This window comes from Neoarius graeffei, chromosome 12, assembly GCF_027579695.1.
Source record: "Neoarius graeffei isolate fNeoGra1 chromosome 12, fNeoGra1.pri, whole genome shotgun sequence".
In the NCBI taxonomy this organism is placed as follows: domain Eukaryota; kingdom Metazoa; phylum Chordata; class Actinopteri; order Siluriformes; family Ariidae; genus Neoarius; species Neoarius graeffei.
Window position 1 is genome coordinate 7,083,832 of NC_083580.1, and position 14,918 is coordinate 7,098,749.

At 41.8% G+C, this 14,918-nt stretch overlaps 1 protein-coding gene across 1 annotated transcript in view; it reads left to right on the forward strand.

Moving 5' to 3' along the window:
• bcr (BCR activator of RhoGEF and GTPase) overlaps window positions 1-14,346 on the forward strand; it is a 159,678-nt gene extending 145,332 nt beyond the window's left edge. The window contains exons 18-23 of the mRNA XM_060935434.1: window positions 269-378; window positions 1,831-1,970; window positions 8,697-8,831; window positions 8,973-9,078; window positions 13,068-13,230; window positions 13,383-14,346. Of these exons, the coding sequence (XP_060791417.1) occupies window positions 269-378; window positions 1,831-1,970; window positions 8,697-8,831; window positions 8,973-9,078; window positions 13,068-13,230; window positions 13,383-13,472 (744 nt within the window). The 3' untranslated portion in view covers window positions 13,473-14,346. The remainder of the gene's footprint in view (window positions 1-268; window positions 379-1,830; window positions 1,971-8,696; window positions 8,832-8,972; window positions 9,079-13,067; window positions 13,231-13,382) is intronic.
• The last annotated feature ends 572 nt before the right edge of the window (window positions 14,347-14,918 follow it).

A 14,918-nucleotide genomic window follows, 5' to 3' on the forward strand; every position in this document is an offset into this window, starting at 1 on the left:
TAACATATAAAGTTTCAAATGTGCATAAAATTAAAACCGTTGCCTATGAGCTTTAAGACCCATGCAAAAATTAGCACAAGCTGAAACGTTACGCCAGCTATAATGACATTTACCAGTAAATTGATATAACCCTGTTATGATGCAGGGTTCAAGTAAAGTTCTATGATGAATTACCTGCCCACAGTAGTTTTTATCATGGAGCATATACTAAGACAAGATACGGTATAATGGGAAAATTTCTCATGGTTTTTTTTTTTCCCTGATGTAGATTGAGGTGAAGCTGTCTATGAAGTTCACAAGCAGAGAGTTCAGCCTGAAGCGAACGTCCTCGTGTAAACAAACAGGAGTGTTTGGAGTGAAGATCTCCACAGTGACCAAGTGAGTAAACAATTCGATTGTCAACATCGAGTTTGACATCACACTCCTCACAAGCACTTTGTTTGCTTAAAGCCTCGGTCACAACCAGCCGTACGTGCTCCTACGGCCGGTCTACGTGCAAGAAACGCACGGAGGGCGTGCGTGTGATGTGCTAATTTTCGAGCCGTAGACTGGCCGCAGACCGGCCGCAGAGGTTCTTTGTCATGTCAAACAAACTCTACGGGTGCTTACGTTTTTTTCAGGTTGCAAGACAAACTTGCGGCCAACGTGTGTCTTTCTCCATGAACAAAAAAAAACCGCAGCGATTTGGGGAAACGCCAAAAATCGCACGGCCAAAAAATCGTACGTCCGGTTGTGACCTAGGCTTTAGGCAAAGTAATAGGATCTACTGCCAAGCAAAAATGATCTGCTTTGACTCAGATTTTCATTTCAAATCAATTTATCGCCGTAATGAATTATATTTAAATCATATTGGTTGGCGTTGAGTGGTATATCGGATATATTCCATTCAGATAGCATGATATTGAACAAGTCGAAGATGAGAAACTGAATGGAATATTTCTGATTTACCACGAAAAAAGCCATTATTATTATTATTATTGTTATTATACATGCACATGTGCATTTGTTGTGTTTCTTGCGCTTCTTCTCTGGTCACATACTCCAGAGAAGAACTCATAAATATTGGAATAACCACCAGTAAAGTTTTTTCATCCTTGCACTATGCACCATTTTGCACCAAAAGATTCTACATGTACCTAGCTTTTTGTTTTGTTTTTTGTCTACGCTTTTTTTTTTTCTATCTGTTTTGTACTAAGAGAGCTAAGTGAAATCGGAGTCAAATTCCTCGTGTGTGTTCACGTACCTGGGAATAAAAGTGATTCTGATTCCTTTTGGGTGTTCAACGCGTCTTTCTCTTTCAAAATTCTCTCCAAACCTTCCGTATTTAACGAAGCAAACCTGGCGGCCATGTTTGTTAACAAATTGTCACAGTCGCTTGCTAGCGCGGAAGTTTTACTTCTCCGATGTATGACGTCATGTCTTGACAACCGTACGATATCGTAAACCATATTCAACGCTCATTCTCCATTGGGTAGAGTGACGTAATACACGTAGGATAAGCGATACGCTAACAATATTGCATGCTATCAAACCAAATGAATGAAGCCTGCTAGAAGGGAATAGAACACGTGCCATTTTCTATATTTCTACTGAAAAAGTGTCCTGTATGTATAATAATTATTGGATAATACATGTATCTTGAGTGTATTATTTTTCACACATGTTCTCTTGGGAGTGGATTCAGATTTTAGGCTCTGTAGTGGTTGATCCGTATTCCTCGAACAATCCAGTTTTAGGAATCTGCTGATATAATGTAGTGTCCTGTATCGTAATGCAAAATGGATGCTCAAATACTTCTGAATGAGACTGAATTGTCTGTTTCCTTTTCAGACGAGAACGCTCGAAGGTTCCCTACATTGTCAGACAGTGTCTAGAGGAGATTGAGAGAAGAGGAATGGAGGAAGTCGGCATCTACCGCGTCTCAGGAGTCGCTACGGACATCCAGGCTCTCAAAACCGCCTTTGACACCAGTGAGTATAAACAAGATGAAAATGGCAGCAGTTGTATTGGATAATCCAAAAAGCTGTGACTGAATGCGTCAACTCAATATGATCTTTTTATGGGCAGTCAAGCTATTGCAATGTTATCGCTAGCTCTAAAAGCATAGACAGCTTCATAGCAAGCTTTGTCTTAGAATAAAACGTTTACATACACTACCGTTCAAAAGTTTGGGGTCACTTTGAAATTTCCTTATTTTTGAAAGAAAAGCACTGTTCTTTTCAGTGAAGATCACTTTAAACTACAACCTCGATTCCAAAAAAGTTGGGACAAAGAACAAATTGTAAATAAAAACAGAATGCAATGATGTGGAGGTTTCAAAATTCCATATTTTATTCAGAATAGAACATAGATGGCATATCAAATGTTTAAACTGAGAAAATGTATCATTTAAAGAGAAAAATTAGGTGATTTTAAATTTCATGACAACAACACATCTCAAAAAAGTTGGGACAAGGCCATGTTTCCCACTGTGAGACATCCCCTTTTCTCTTTACAACCGTCTGTAAACGTCTGGGGACTGAGGAGACAAGTTGCTCAAGTTTAGGGATAGGAATGTTAACCCATTCTTGTCTAATGTAGGATTCTAGTTGCTCAACTGTCTTAGGTCTTTTTTGTCATATCTTCCGTTTTATGATGCGCCAAATGTTTTCTATGGGTGAAAGATCTGGACTGCAGGCTGGCCAGTTCAGTACCCGGACCCTTCTTCTACGCAGCCATGATGCTGTAATTGATGCAGTATGTGGTTTGGCATTGTCATGTTGGAAAATGCAAGGTCTTCCCTGAAAGAGACGTCGTCTGGATGGGAGCATATGTTGCTCTAGAACCTGGATATACCTTTCAGCATTGATGGTGTCTTTCCAGATGTGTAAGCTGCCCATGCCACACGCACTAATGCAACCCCATACCATCAGAGATGCAGGCTTCTGAACTGAGCCCTGATAACTTGGGTCATCCTTCTCCTCTTTAGTCCGAATGACACGGCGTCCCTGATTTCCATAAAGAACTTCAAATTTTGATTCGTCTCACCACAGAACAGTTTTCCACTTTGCCACAGTCCATTTTAAATGAGCCTTGGCCCAGAGAAGACGTCTGCGCTTCTGGATCATGTTTAGATACGGCTTCTTCTTTGAACTATAGAGTTTTAGCTGGCAACGGCGGATGGCACGGTGAATTGTGTTCACAGATAATGTTCTCTGGAAATATTCCTGAGCCCATTTTGTGATTTCCAATACAGAAGCATGCCTGTATGTGATGCAGTGCCGTCTAAGGGCCCGAAGATCACGGGCACCCGGTATGGTTTTCCGGCCTTGACCCTTACACACAGAGATTCTTCCAGATTCTCTGAATCTTTTGATGATATTATGCACTGTAGATGATGATATGTTCAAACTCTTTGCAATTTTACACTGTCGAACTCCTTTCTGATATTGCTCCACTATTTGTCGGTGCAGAATTAGGGGGATTGGTGATCCTCTTCCCATCTTTACTTCTGAGAGCCGCTGCCACTCCAAGATGCTCTTTTTATACCCAGTCATGTTAATGACCTATTGCCAATTGACCTAATGAGTTGCAGTTTGGTCCTCCAGCTGTTCCTTTTTTGTACCTTTAACTTTTCCAGCCTCTTATTGCCCCGTCCCAACTTTTTTGAGATGTGTTGCTGTCATGAAATTTCAAATGAGCCAATATTTGGCATGAAATTTCAAAATGTCTCACTTTCGACATTTGATATGTTGTCTATGTTCTATTGTGAATACAATATCAGTTTTTGAGATTTGTAAATTATTGCATTCCGTTTTTGTTTACAATTTGTACTTTGTCCCAACTTTTTTGGAATCTGGGCTGTAATCAGAAATCCACTCTATACATTGCTAATGTGGTAAATGACTATTCTAGCTGCAAATGTCTGGTTTTTGGTGCAATATATCCATAGGCGTATAGAGGCCCATTTCCAGCAACTCTCACTCCAGTGTTCTAATGGTACAATGTGTTTGCTCATTGCCTCAGAAGGCTAATGGATGATTAGAAAACCCTTGTACAATCATGTTAGCACAGCTGAAAACAGTTGAGCTCTTTAGAGAAGCTATAAAACTGACCTTCCTTTGAGCAGATTGAGTTTCTGGAGCATCACATTTGTGGGGTCGATTAAATGCTCAAAATGGCCAGAAAAATGTCTTGACTATATTTTCTATTCATTTTACAACTTATGGTAGTAAATAAAAGTGTGACTTTTCATGGAAAACACACAATTGTCTGGGTGACCCCAAACTTTTGAACGGTAGTGTACCTCAATATGCTTCCGCAGGATGGACGACGAGTTTTTGTAGGCCGTGATGTGGTTTGTTTTTGGCAAACAAAGCAAACATTTAAAATGAAATGTATCTTTAATCCTTTAAGAAAACTGAAATATGGGTTCTCGGTATAGCCACGGGTGTGTGCATTCTCCAGAAGAACCGCCTCCTTCCGTTCTGCCATCAACTGATAATAAACACTGTTGAGAAATAACTGAACTTGATTTTCTACAGTCTGTGGACGTGACGTGACCCTAGTGATTACTGATCGGCTGTCTCAGTGTCACCTGCGAGAAAACAATCACGAGAAAGGAAAAGAAAAAAGCATCCACTTTTTAAGCTGTTTCACAGTAACGAGGACCTTGATAGAAATGTAGTGGAGTGAAAAGTACGATATTTGTTTTTCAAATGTAGTGAAGTTAAAGTCATAAGTTTCCAAAAAAAAAAAAAAATACTCAAGTAAAGTACAGATACTCAAAAAGTGTACTTAAGTACAGTACTCAAGTAAATGTACTTGGTTACTGTTCACGTCTGGATATAGACCCCTTCGCATGTTTGTAAACAAACCGACCGTTGCCAGGATGCGCGCGCAGCCTGGACTCAGAAACAATGGCGCTGCCCATAGACCAGCATTATGAGCTGTCAGATTATGCCAAACAATTGTCGTTACAAGATCGAGAATGCTACATAAATAAGTTAACTCTAACAAGTGGACATCGCCTACCGGATCCGTATTTAATTAAAGAGTGGACGGACGATGTTAGTAAGTTCCCTGGTATACAATGGCCAGATATATACTCGTACCTTATTGACAAGACTTCAGTGTACACCCACGAAAAACTTCGTGCCTACAAGTCTTTAGACGCATATGATTATGTGCGGGCATCAGGGGCGATTTCTCAGAGACAACAAGGGAAGCCGAGCTTCCCCTAAAATTCTCTCCCCAAACTGTGGCGTCTACGACGTTGAATTCTCATTAAAACAATAACTTGCATAACATAATATATGCCCAAGATTGTATTTATGTTCATAACTATCCTGTAACTTATTTGAGTGATGTCTGACGAACTTGCAGTTCGCTACGAGAATCACCTTTGCTGCCAGGCTGTAACCTTTCTTATTTCAATGGGCTCTATGGACTGGCAGCAGTGTTGCCAGATTGGGTGGTTTTAAGTGCATTTTGGCAGGTTTTGAACATATTTTGGGATGGAAAACGTCAGCAGTATCTGGCAACACTGACTGGCAGCCGGGTATCCGTTGCAGTCTACGAGACGGCTCTGAACAGCCAATTTCGGCTAGTTGTTATTGGTTAAAATGAACAAAATCGTCACTTCCAGGGAAGCCGGGCTTCTCTGGGACTAAACGAGACAGTGGGAGGGACAAGAAGCCGGGCTGATAAAGGATTATTGGAGGTAGTGTTTGAAAGACATGAGGAGGGCGGTACTTCGGCGAGGAACACGGAAGTATCATCAGTCAGTCCCTAGCGGATGTCGAGAAAGTGTAGTCGTGTGCCAAAGTGCTGTCCGAATTTCTTTTCATATAAACGTTTCTTCTCATTGATGTCTCTGTACATTACTCTGTAAATAAATGTAAATATTACTCGTTGTGCTCTGTTAACTTTCATCCATTCTATCAGTTTGATCATTCGTGAATTCACTCGTTTATTTCATTTGTAGTTCAATCTGGTTGTAGGCTAGCTTGAGCCTTATTGGGATCTGCAGTGCTAGCTGCTAACAGAAATTGGTGAAGTCTCTGGAAAGCACAACCAGCTGGTATGACAGGGTCACAGACCATTTTCTGGAAAAGGAGCGGAGGGCAGAATTTGTGTATAAATAGTGTTCATGTTCATGAATGTGAAGTGTGTATATTGTTCAGTAATGTTAAGAGAATTGTGGGCTCGGTGTTATAGGTTATACCTGGGTATAATATTCAAGGTTCTGTGTGTTGTATAGCCTACCTGGTTATGAATTTCCAGACTGTGTTGCAGAAGATGTTCAAGGATGTGTTGCACAGCTGGGTGTTGTGTTAAAGACTCTGTGTTGCATATCAGGGTATGATGTTCAAGGCTCTTCGTTGAATAGCCAGTGATTTTTGGATGTTTGATATTTTTGATTAAGGATATGAGGCACTAGCCTGGCAAGCCAGACTATAACATGAAATGTACAAGCAAAAATACTTTCTGCCACTAGGTGGGGTTGTCTAGTTCACTATGCTAATGGGGCACACCTTTCTATGCTTTGATATCCGGCCTACAGGTTTTACGATGAATGCGTAAAATGGGCTTCCCCTGTTTTAAAAACCAGCAGCCGCCACTGGCGGGCATGTACAACTTGATTAACAATGGGACATTCATATTCATTTTGTTTTAATCAAATTATGCCAGTGATGTGATGGCAATGCGGCTTTAGCTACAACAGCAAATACCAACACTAAACAGCAATTTGCAGGAGGTAATGGGATGAAAGGAATGATAGTGTAAAGAGTGCAGCTAAGAGAAATCAGAGCTGCGTAAAAAGCGAGAGGCAGAGAGCAGAAATGAAACTAAACGGGGCGGGAGCTAGGTTAGAGCAGTCAACGTAAGTTGGCATTTAGAGTGAGGGCACACAATTTTACCTTTCCATCCTTGCTTTAAAATTGTGATTTTCGGCATACACAAATAATGATGGCACAAAATCTGGACTGCTTGAGTCAAGCGAGACCTCTCCTACAAACAAAATTGCATACAAAGCTAAGTTAACATGCTAACAATATTCATTACATTGTGTAACTATGACCCAGCTAATCAGACAAACGTTACCAAAGTATTTTGCTACATCAATAAACGAAGACTAGAAAGAATAAAAAAGAAAGATTTAATAAATAGCCTGATCTTACCTGTGATGAAGTGGGCGCTGCAAACCCACGCATTTTTGATGGCGCTTTCATCCCAGTCTACACGTTTGATGGCTTGTAGCCATAGACGTCGGCGATTTTATTTTTTTTTATTTTTTATTTTTTGGAATGGGTGAGATCCTGCTGGAATTCTGTACATTTTAACCCCATCACTGCTACGATTCTGACACCCGACAACACAACAACTAGGCATCGCAGAGTCTTTTTTGAGTCCAGGCTGCACGTGCAATTTCCTCTTACGTATGAATGACGTTTACTGCGAAGGGGTCTATACAAAGGTATAGAGATCTTGCAGTCACGTGACCGGAAAGTACACAGCCGCCATCTTGTCGGTAAAAAACACAGCTGAATACTGCTGCACTCGTGTACAGAATGGATCAATTTCAACCGACGGACTACACGGCTCATTTTTCTAATGAACAGATAACTAGATATATGTCTAAAATAAACGATCTACAGATTTATGACCCTTATGGCTTACCGGACGGAGTTTTCACGACCGGATTTTGAACTGCCAGCGGAATACCCAGACGTGTATAATTACCTCATCAACTTTCCCTCGCTGTTCAGTGGTGAAGCACTGCGTGCTTATAAATCTCTGGACAGTTATCTTTACAGAAATTCAGGATTTGTCAGCGACTCAGATGTGGCATCTTGTAAGCAAGAAAATGATCCTCACTGGATGGGTAAGTCACTTAAGTATTGAGTATAGCACTGACCAGCCGATTATAGAATAGAATAAGGTAATTCCAAATCGTCCGTGTTGTTTACATGGATCTGGCGTTGGAGAGGTAGAGGCTTGGCAGTGGAGGTTTGAGTAGCTGTTTTCTGAGCTTAGTCAACAGGCCGGCTCTGCCTGTAGCCTCGCTTTTGCTTCGGCTCCCGGCGCCGCCTCCTTCGCTTTGCTTCCGATAACAATCCACGGAGACCCCGCTGGTCTCGCCATCTGGTCTCGTCCGGAATGTTTTTTTTTTTTTTTTTTCTCTCGTCTGGAATGTTTTTTTTTTTTTTTTTTTCTCGTCCGGAATGTTGTGCATGCGATGGAAATCGCTACAAACCGTCATTTTCTGCTGGAAACCAATGTCCAGTAGGTCCATACGGTTGTAGTGGATATTGAAGTCCGGTACAGACGAACAACACACAAAAAACATAAAAACCGTGCACAGGTAGGGAGAGCTTGTAGCCGCAGCCGTTGTAGTAGAATTGTATATAGTAGGGTTTTCCAGAAGAAAAGGTAGAAGTAAAAGCAGAAGTAGAAGGCGGAATATGGCGTTTGACCGACACGATGGCGTCTGTCACAATCTGGATCGGCTGTGACGTCACATGCAAGATCTCTATAAAGCACACTCTTGTGGTTTATTTCATACTTCTGTTAGTTTTTATTTTAATTTCCAGCTTATTGGCTACTGAAGTGTGCGTTTTTGTTTTTTAAATTAATGTTATTTTCAGTCTTATTATGCACTGTGTTCTGCACTGAATGTGTATCTCTCTGTCTCTCTCTCTCAACACACACAGATAATAAGGATGTCTCCGTGATGATGAGTGAGATGGATGTCAACGCCATCGCTGGAACTCTGAAGCTTTATTTCCGAGAGCTTCCAGAGCCGCTTTTCACTGATGAGCTCTATCCCAACTTCGCAGGAGGCATCGGTCAGTTGCTGTATTTTTACTTTCCAAATAATCCTTTGCTAATCACATATTTGATGCTGATAGTGATACTGAAGATTTTCCCAAATCTGTACAAATCTTTCAGGAGTGAAAGTGTACTGATTAGTGTGTGTCTCTGTGTAGCTCTCTCAGACAGCGTGGCTAAAGAGAGTTGCATGCTCAACCTGCTGCTGTCTCTTCCTGAACCCAACCTGGTCACCTTCCTCTTTCTACTGGATCACCTGAAGAGGTAGGAACGCTCCAGATGAATGCTGATCATTTTAATAATTGTTTGAGGGATTTTATTTGCCTGGAAGCAGACCAGGCTTGAAAATTGTCGTTGCAACATTAGGTAAGGAGAATAGAGAACAACAGAAAGAAGAAATGTAATGCAAGGTACTACAAAACAGATATTTAATCATAGATTGAGTCATTTGTAAAAATTTCAGAATAGTTTATTCTTTACTTGAAAAGTAATATGGGCCACCAACGTCCAACCAGTCGTCAGTAGGCAGCAAACTCGCTTGTCAATCATGTTTCCTGTCAGGTCACAAAACTCCGCCTTCTCCACTAGAGTTTGCCTTTGACAGGAGGTGTGATTTTAGATTTCTATTTTATGATTTCTACATTATCGAGTCAGTACAAAAACATTTCAGAGTTCCAAACGTTCGTTTCTTTTTTTTTTTCCAGCACAAAATTAAATGTTACAGAAAAAACAAGTTCGTAAATGTCTGAGCAGCATGTTGCATAAGAGAGCACTTTTCAGATTAAAAAAGAAAGCGTAATGAAGGCTGCTGGGTTTTGGTGCAAAATGAAGACGCGAGTGTGACAGTCAGAGTGTCCAGAAGAACTGGCTGGTTCTGTGAGATGCTCAGTAAAACCTACAGCTCATTTCTGCATAAAACTGCACTCACTGGAGCTGACACTGCTATTTTCATCTCATCTCATCTCATTATCTCTGGACACATTATCCTGTTCTACAGGGTCGCAGGCAAGCTGGAGCCTATCCCAGCTGACTACGGGCGAAAGGCGGGGTACACCCTGGACAAGTCGCCAGGTCATCACAGGGCTGACACATAGACACAGACAACCATTCACACCCACATTCACACCTACGCTCAATTTAGAGTCACCAGTTAACCTAACCTGCATGTCTTTGGACTGTGGGGGAAACCGGAGCACCCGGAGGAAACCCACACGGACACGGGGAGAACATGCAAACTCCGCACAGAAAGGCCCTCGCCGGCCACGGGGCTCGAACCCAGGACCTTCTTGCTGTGAGGTGACAGCGCTAACCACTACACCACCGTGCCACCCCACTACTATTTTTATTTATTTATTTATTTATTTAAGCATAGAGTCGTCTCACACCAAATATTGACTTTGTTTCGTTTATTATGGCTTACTGCTGACAGTATTTTCTTTATATTATTGTTATTTTTTAAAGCTTTTATGCTTAGCTGATGTAGAATAGTTGCAAAGAAAAGAGTGAAGGAAAAAAAAAAACCTTATTTCAGCACTATATTTCGATCTATCTAAATATAAACATGGCCACAGACGAGGCTTGTGTGCTGTTCGGACACAAAAATGAAAGATTTTTCTCGGTTTCATTCAAGAAAGCGATGTCAGATGTCACTCCAAGCCTGTTATGGTCATTATGCATTATCGGCTTTTCTCTCCAATGACTTGCATCATGGCGGCACGGTGGTGTAGTGGTTAGCGCTGTCGCCTCACAGCAAGAAGGTCCTGGGTTCGAGCCCCGGGGCCGGCGAGGGCCTTTCTGTGTGGAGTTTGCATGTTCTCCCCGTGTCCGCGTGGGTTTCCTCCGGGTGCTCCGGTTTCCCCCACAGTCCAAAGACATGCAGGTTAGGTTAACCGGTGACTCTAAATTGACCATAGGTGTGAATGTGAGTGTGAATGGTTGTCTGTGTCTATGTGTCAGCCCTGTGATGACCTGGCGACTTGTCCAGGGTGTACCCCGCCTTTCGCCCGTAGTCAGCTGGGATAGGCTCCAGCTTGCCTGCGACCCTGTAGAAGGATAAAGCGGCTAGAGATGATGAGATGAGATGAGACTTGCATCATTTGTCAGGAATGAGAATTCTTAAAGGGGTACCAAATATAATTATATACAGTTGCTGATGTGACAAAGTAACATATTCTTAAGTATTCTATCAAATTTATATACTAGAAAACAACGAAATATCTTGGTAATTGTAAATATAATAGTCGGTACGCTAAACGGCACAAGAGTCGCCATTTTTAAAAGACCGTGACGTCAGCCCTACCCACTGCACTAGGAGAGAAGCGTGTAATCATGGCGTCGGGCGCATCAAGTGAAAGCAACAGCTCTGTCGAATCGTACGAAGAGATCCCGCAAGACACACTGCAAGCAGGCTATGGCTTAGAAGGGTACCAGTTTGAACCTAGGAGAGGTACTCTTGACTCCGGTGATGACAAAAGAAGAGAAGAAAGCTCGAACTCGCTCGGTGTTTTTCAGCGGAAACGAGTGAAAAGACACGTCTGGAGGATCGTTATGCTTTCCATCGGTCCTGTTATTACACCCGAAAGCAACACACTGTGGCATTGTGTAGCCGATCACTTACAATCAGGGCTTTGAACCGGTTCAAGGAATGAAAACGAAAATCGGGAACTTTTTCTATTTCACATGGAACAGAAACGAAACCAGAAACTTTATTATTTTTTATGTTCCGGAACAGAAACTCTTATTAAAAATAATGGTAACCGGTTAATACCGGTTTTTATTTCGTTCCTCAAAGTTTCCGTAGCCTACAAATAAAAAAGCCATTCTTCTCCTGCGCAAGTTTCTCTGACCCGCTGGGGTTCACTTCCTGTGTGACGTTCGCTGACTGAATGGAGAGAGCGGGAAGGTGGACTACTATCACGTCTCCATTACTGAGTGTCTGAGCAAAGAAGAGCCTGAACGATGCAACCTCCCTATTGGCTGTTTGTAAAAATGTATCAGTTGTTGCCCTTCCCACGGGAATCATCGCGGGCTCGAGAGACGAGACCTGACGAGTTAGTTCGTTGGTAGCAGAACAAAATGTCTGGACACAAATCGGGTTTTCAGAAAAGGAAAGAAAATAAACGGAGGGTTGAAAATACAAAAAAGGAGGCAGAAAATGCAAAACGAGTTTTAAGGTAGGACAAATGGTTACTTTTCTGAGGCAGCCCGCCGTGGCTGCCTGCAGGCTTATTTATTATAGCCCATTTAGTTAAAATAGTTGATATAAAATGTTTATAGTTATAGTTATGTGATGGTTGTCCTGATTTAGACTGGTGTTTTTTTTTTTTTGGGGGGGGGTTGCGTGATATTGCACCCGGGTCCAGATTAGGGCAGAACCGGCCCTGGCTACATTTCAGGTGTAGTTTGTTTTATGTATGTATGTACTTGCATAGATGTGTACTTGGTCTTCCAATATAGCGCCTAACAAAATCTCGCGGCGCGGTGACGTCATGCGGTAGCCCTCTATAGGGCCTGACTAGCCTTTGGTAACACACTAAACAAATTATCTTTCATTTTTGGCACTTTTTCTGTTTGTGTAGATGGGAAGACATACTGAGAATCCAAATCGCCAACATTTGAAATAATAATTGTTTTGAATTATTTCTTGTCTTATTTAATGAAGGTTGTAATAGAATTAGCCTACATTTGGCTTAAGCTGGATGAGACAGAGACATAATTTTATAGCCATTTGTTAAACCGCTGACAGGGAACGTAATTAACCGTTCCGGGAACGAAATTTTTTTGTTCTAACCGGTTCGGGAACGTCTATTTAATGGTGGAACCCAAAACCGGAAACGTTAAAATTCCGTTTCTGTTCGGAACGAACCCATAGGAAAAAAATTCCGGTTCAAAGCCCTGCTTACAATTCATCCTACTTTCCGATTCACACGTGCTAGTCCCAACCTCAATGAGCCAACACAACTGGGCACATACATACGTCATGAGTGTTACGCAGAGAAAATGAACGTGCATTCTGATTGGATAAAATTAATATCATGGCGGGCTGTTCAAACTGCGGAAATAGTTTGCTCGAGCTACTTTCAAAACACTATAACTTTCCAACCTTAGAACAAAAAACTTTTGTAAGTCTTGAATAAGGTTCGTTAATGTGTGTTTTATTGTTATATTTACTCTATATATTGCCCTCTGTTCCCCTTTAAAAGTGGTAAATGTTTGAATGAACGCAAGTCTTGATCGCTTTCTCTGTGCATCAGGATTGCTGAAAAGGAGAGTGTGAATAAGATGTCTCTGCACAACCTGGCCACGGTGTTTGGACCAACTCTGCTCCGACCGGCAGAAAAAGACAGCAAGATTCCCACGAACCCCACGCAGCCCATCACCATGGGAGACAGCTGGTCCCTCGAGGTCATGTCCCAGGTAGTGCCCGAGATGAATAGCGCCGCACTGTTGAACATTTTTAAATCTTATTCATTAAAAACATTGTCTTCGACCTGAATATTTCAGTCATGCGCGTGATCCAGTGATTCGCATGACACATGACCGATGACGCCTATCTGTTTCTGTATTAGGTCCAAGTCCTGCTGTACTTCCTCCAGCTTGAGACTATTCCCACACCGGACAGTAAGAGACAGAGCATCCTGTTTTCCACAGAGGTCTAGAATCAAGCACGCTAATAGACTCTTCAGGAAGTTGACTGACGGATGGGAGAGAGAGAGAGACCCCTGCTGGACACTCACAGGAATAGCCAGACTCTCTCATGAGGTCGAACCACAGCCACTGTAGGGCATCGGCGGCTCACGTGGATCATAATACTCACTCTTTCCAGAGCATCCTGACACGGCTTAGTGATTTCTGAACGTTCGAACTCCGCTCTGCTCCTTTTGCTGTCCTGTTAGGAACGGCGTGGACTGCGGGCCAGAGCTGCATCCTTGCGATCAGCCAGTGCCGATCCTGTCCGAGCCTCTTCCTCCTCCTCCTCCTCCTTCTCCTTCATTTCCACTCCCTGAGTACTAAAACCCAAACCGTGTTTCTGCTGCTTGCTGACATCAAATAGTGCTCATGGTATCATTCCTGAGTCTGTGCTCATGTCCAGTGTTCTAGTGTTGCTGCTAGTGAAGATCGAAGATGCTTGCTTAAATCTAGGGCTTTTTTTTTGTCATTTTATATATTCAAGCTAGGTTATTAAACTTTTATTAGATAGAAGTTGACCAAAAATCGAGCAGTTGTGTTGAAAGCAATACAGGACGATCGACACGAGCGTCTTGGATCGTTTTGTGCTCAGAGCCTCGTGTTTGTTTGAGAGAAATTCAGTCACTGGGATGACCGCTTAAAGAACGCAACACTGAACATTGGTCAATTTTCAAATGAAGTGTTTCAGAACGAAGTGCAGTTTTTGTTCTGTTAATTTGTTTTTTTTTGTCCCTCATGCCTCTTGTGAGCAATAGTTTCAACATAAATCAAGGTGTTAGATAGTTCTAAATGTATTATTATTATTATTATTATTATTATTATTTTGTAATTGTATTTAGGAAATCTTGTGCAAATATGTACGTACATAATTAAAAACTATTTTTTTTTTTTGTAGGGTTTTCTTGCGTGTAATTATGATTATTTATTTTTTTGGACAGGCTGCCTTGTCTGTTCATTCAAGAAATCTCTCGTAAGGAAGTATCTAAAAGTATCTAAGACTAATATATAAAACTGGCGCGACCTTTGACTTTACCTAGTTCACATTCCATTTAATGCCACAGACGGTCACTGTGTCCTGACATGCACCCTTTTTTTGTGCACTATTTTCAGAGTTTTGTCTTTTTGTAGTCAAGCATGGTGGGAATGATCTTGTGTGTTTTTGAGATCCCACAATGCACCACAAAAAAAAAAGAAGTCCAAATGATGTACAGAATACCCAGAATGCACTTTGCAGTTTGTATGGAACAGGGAGTCGGATGCTATTTTGGAACACAGCCGGTGAGTTTGTTTAGTCTAACCCGAAAGGATGCAGGGTCCTCGTGTTTGTCCTCGTCCTTCATGTCCCTGCGTGGATCCACTTTGCGAAGGATAATTTTTGAGACATCTCGTTGTCCGTGTCCGTTCGGAGACGTCTG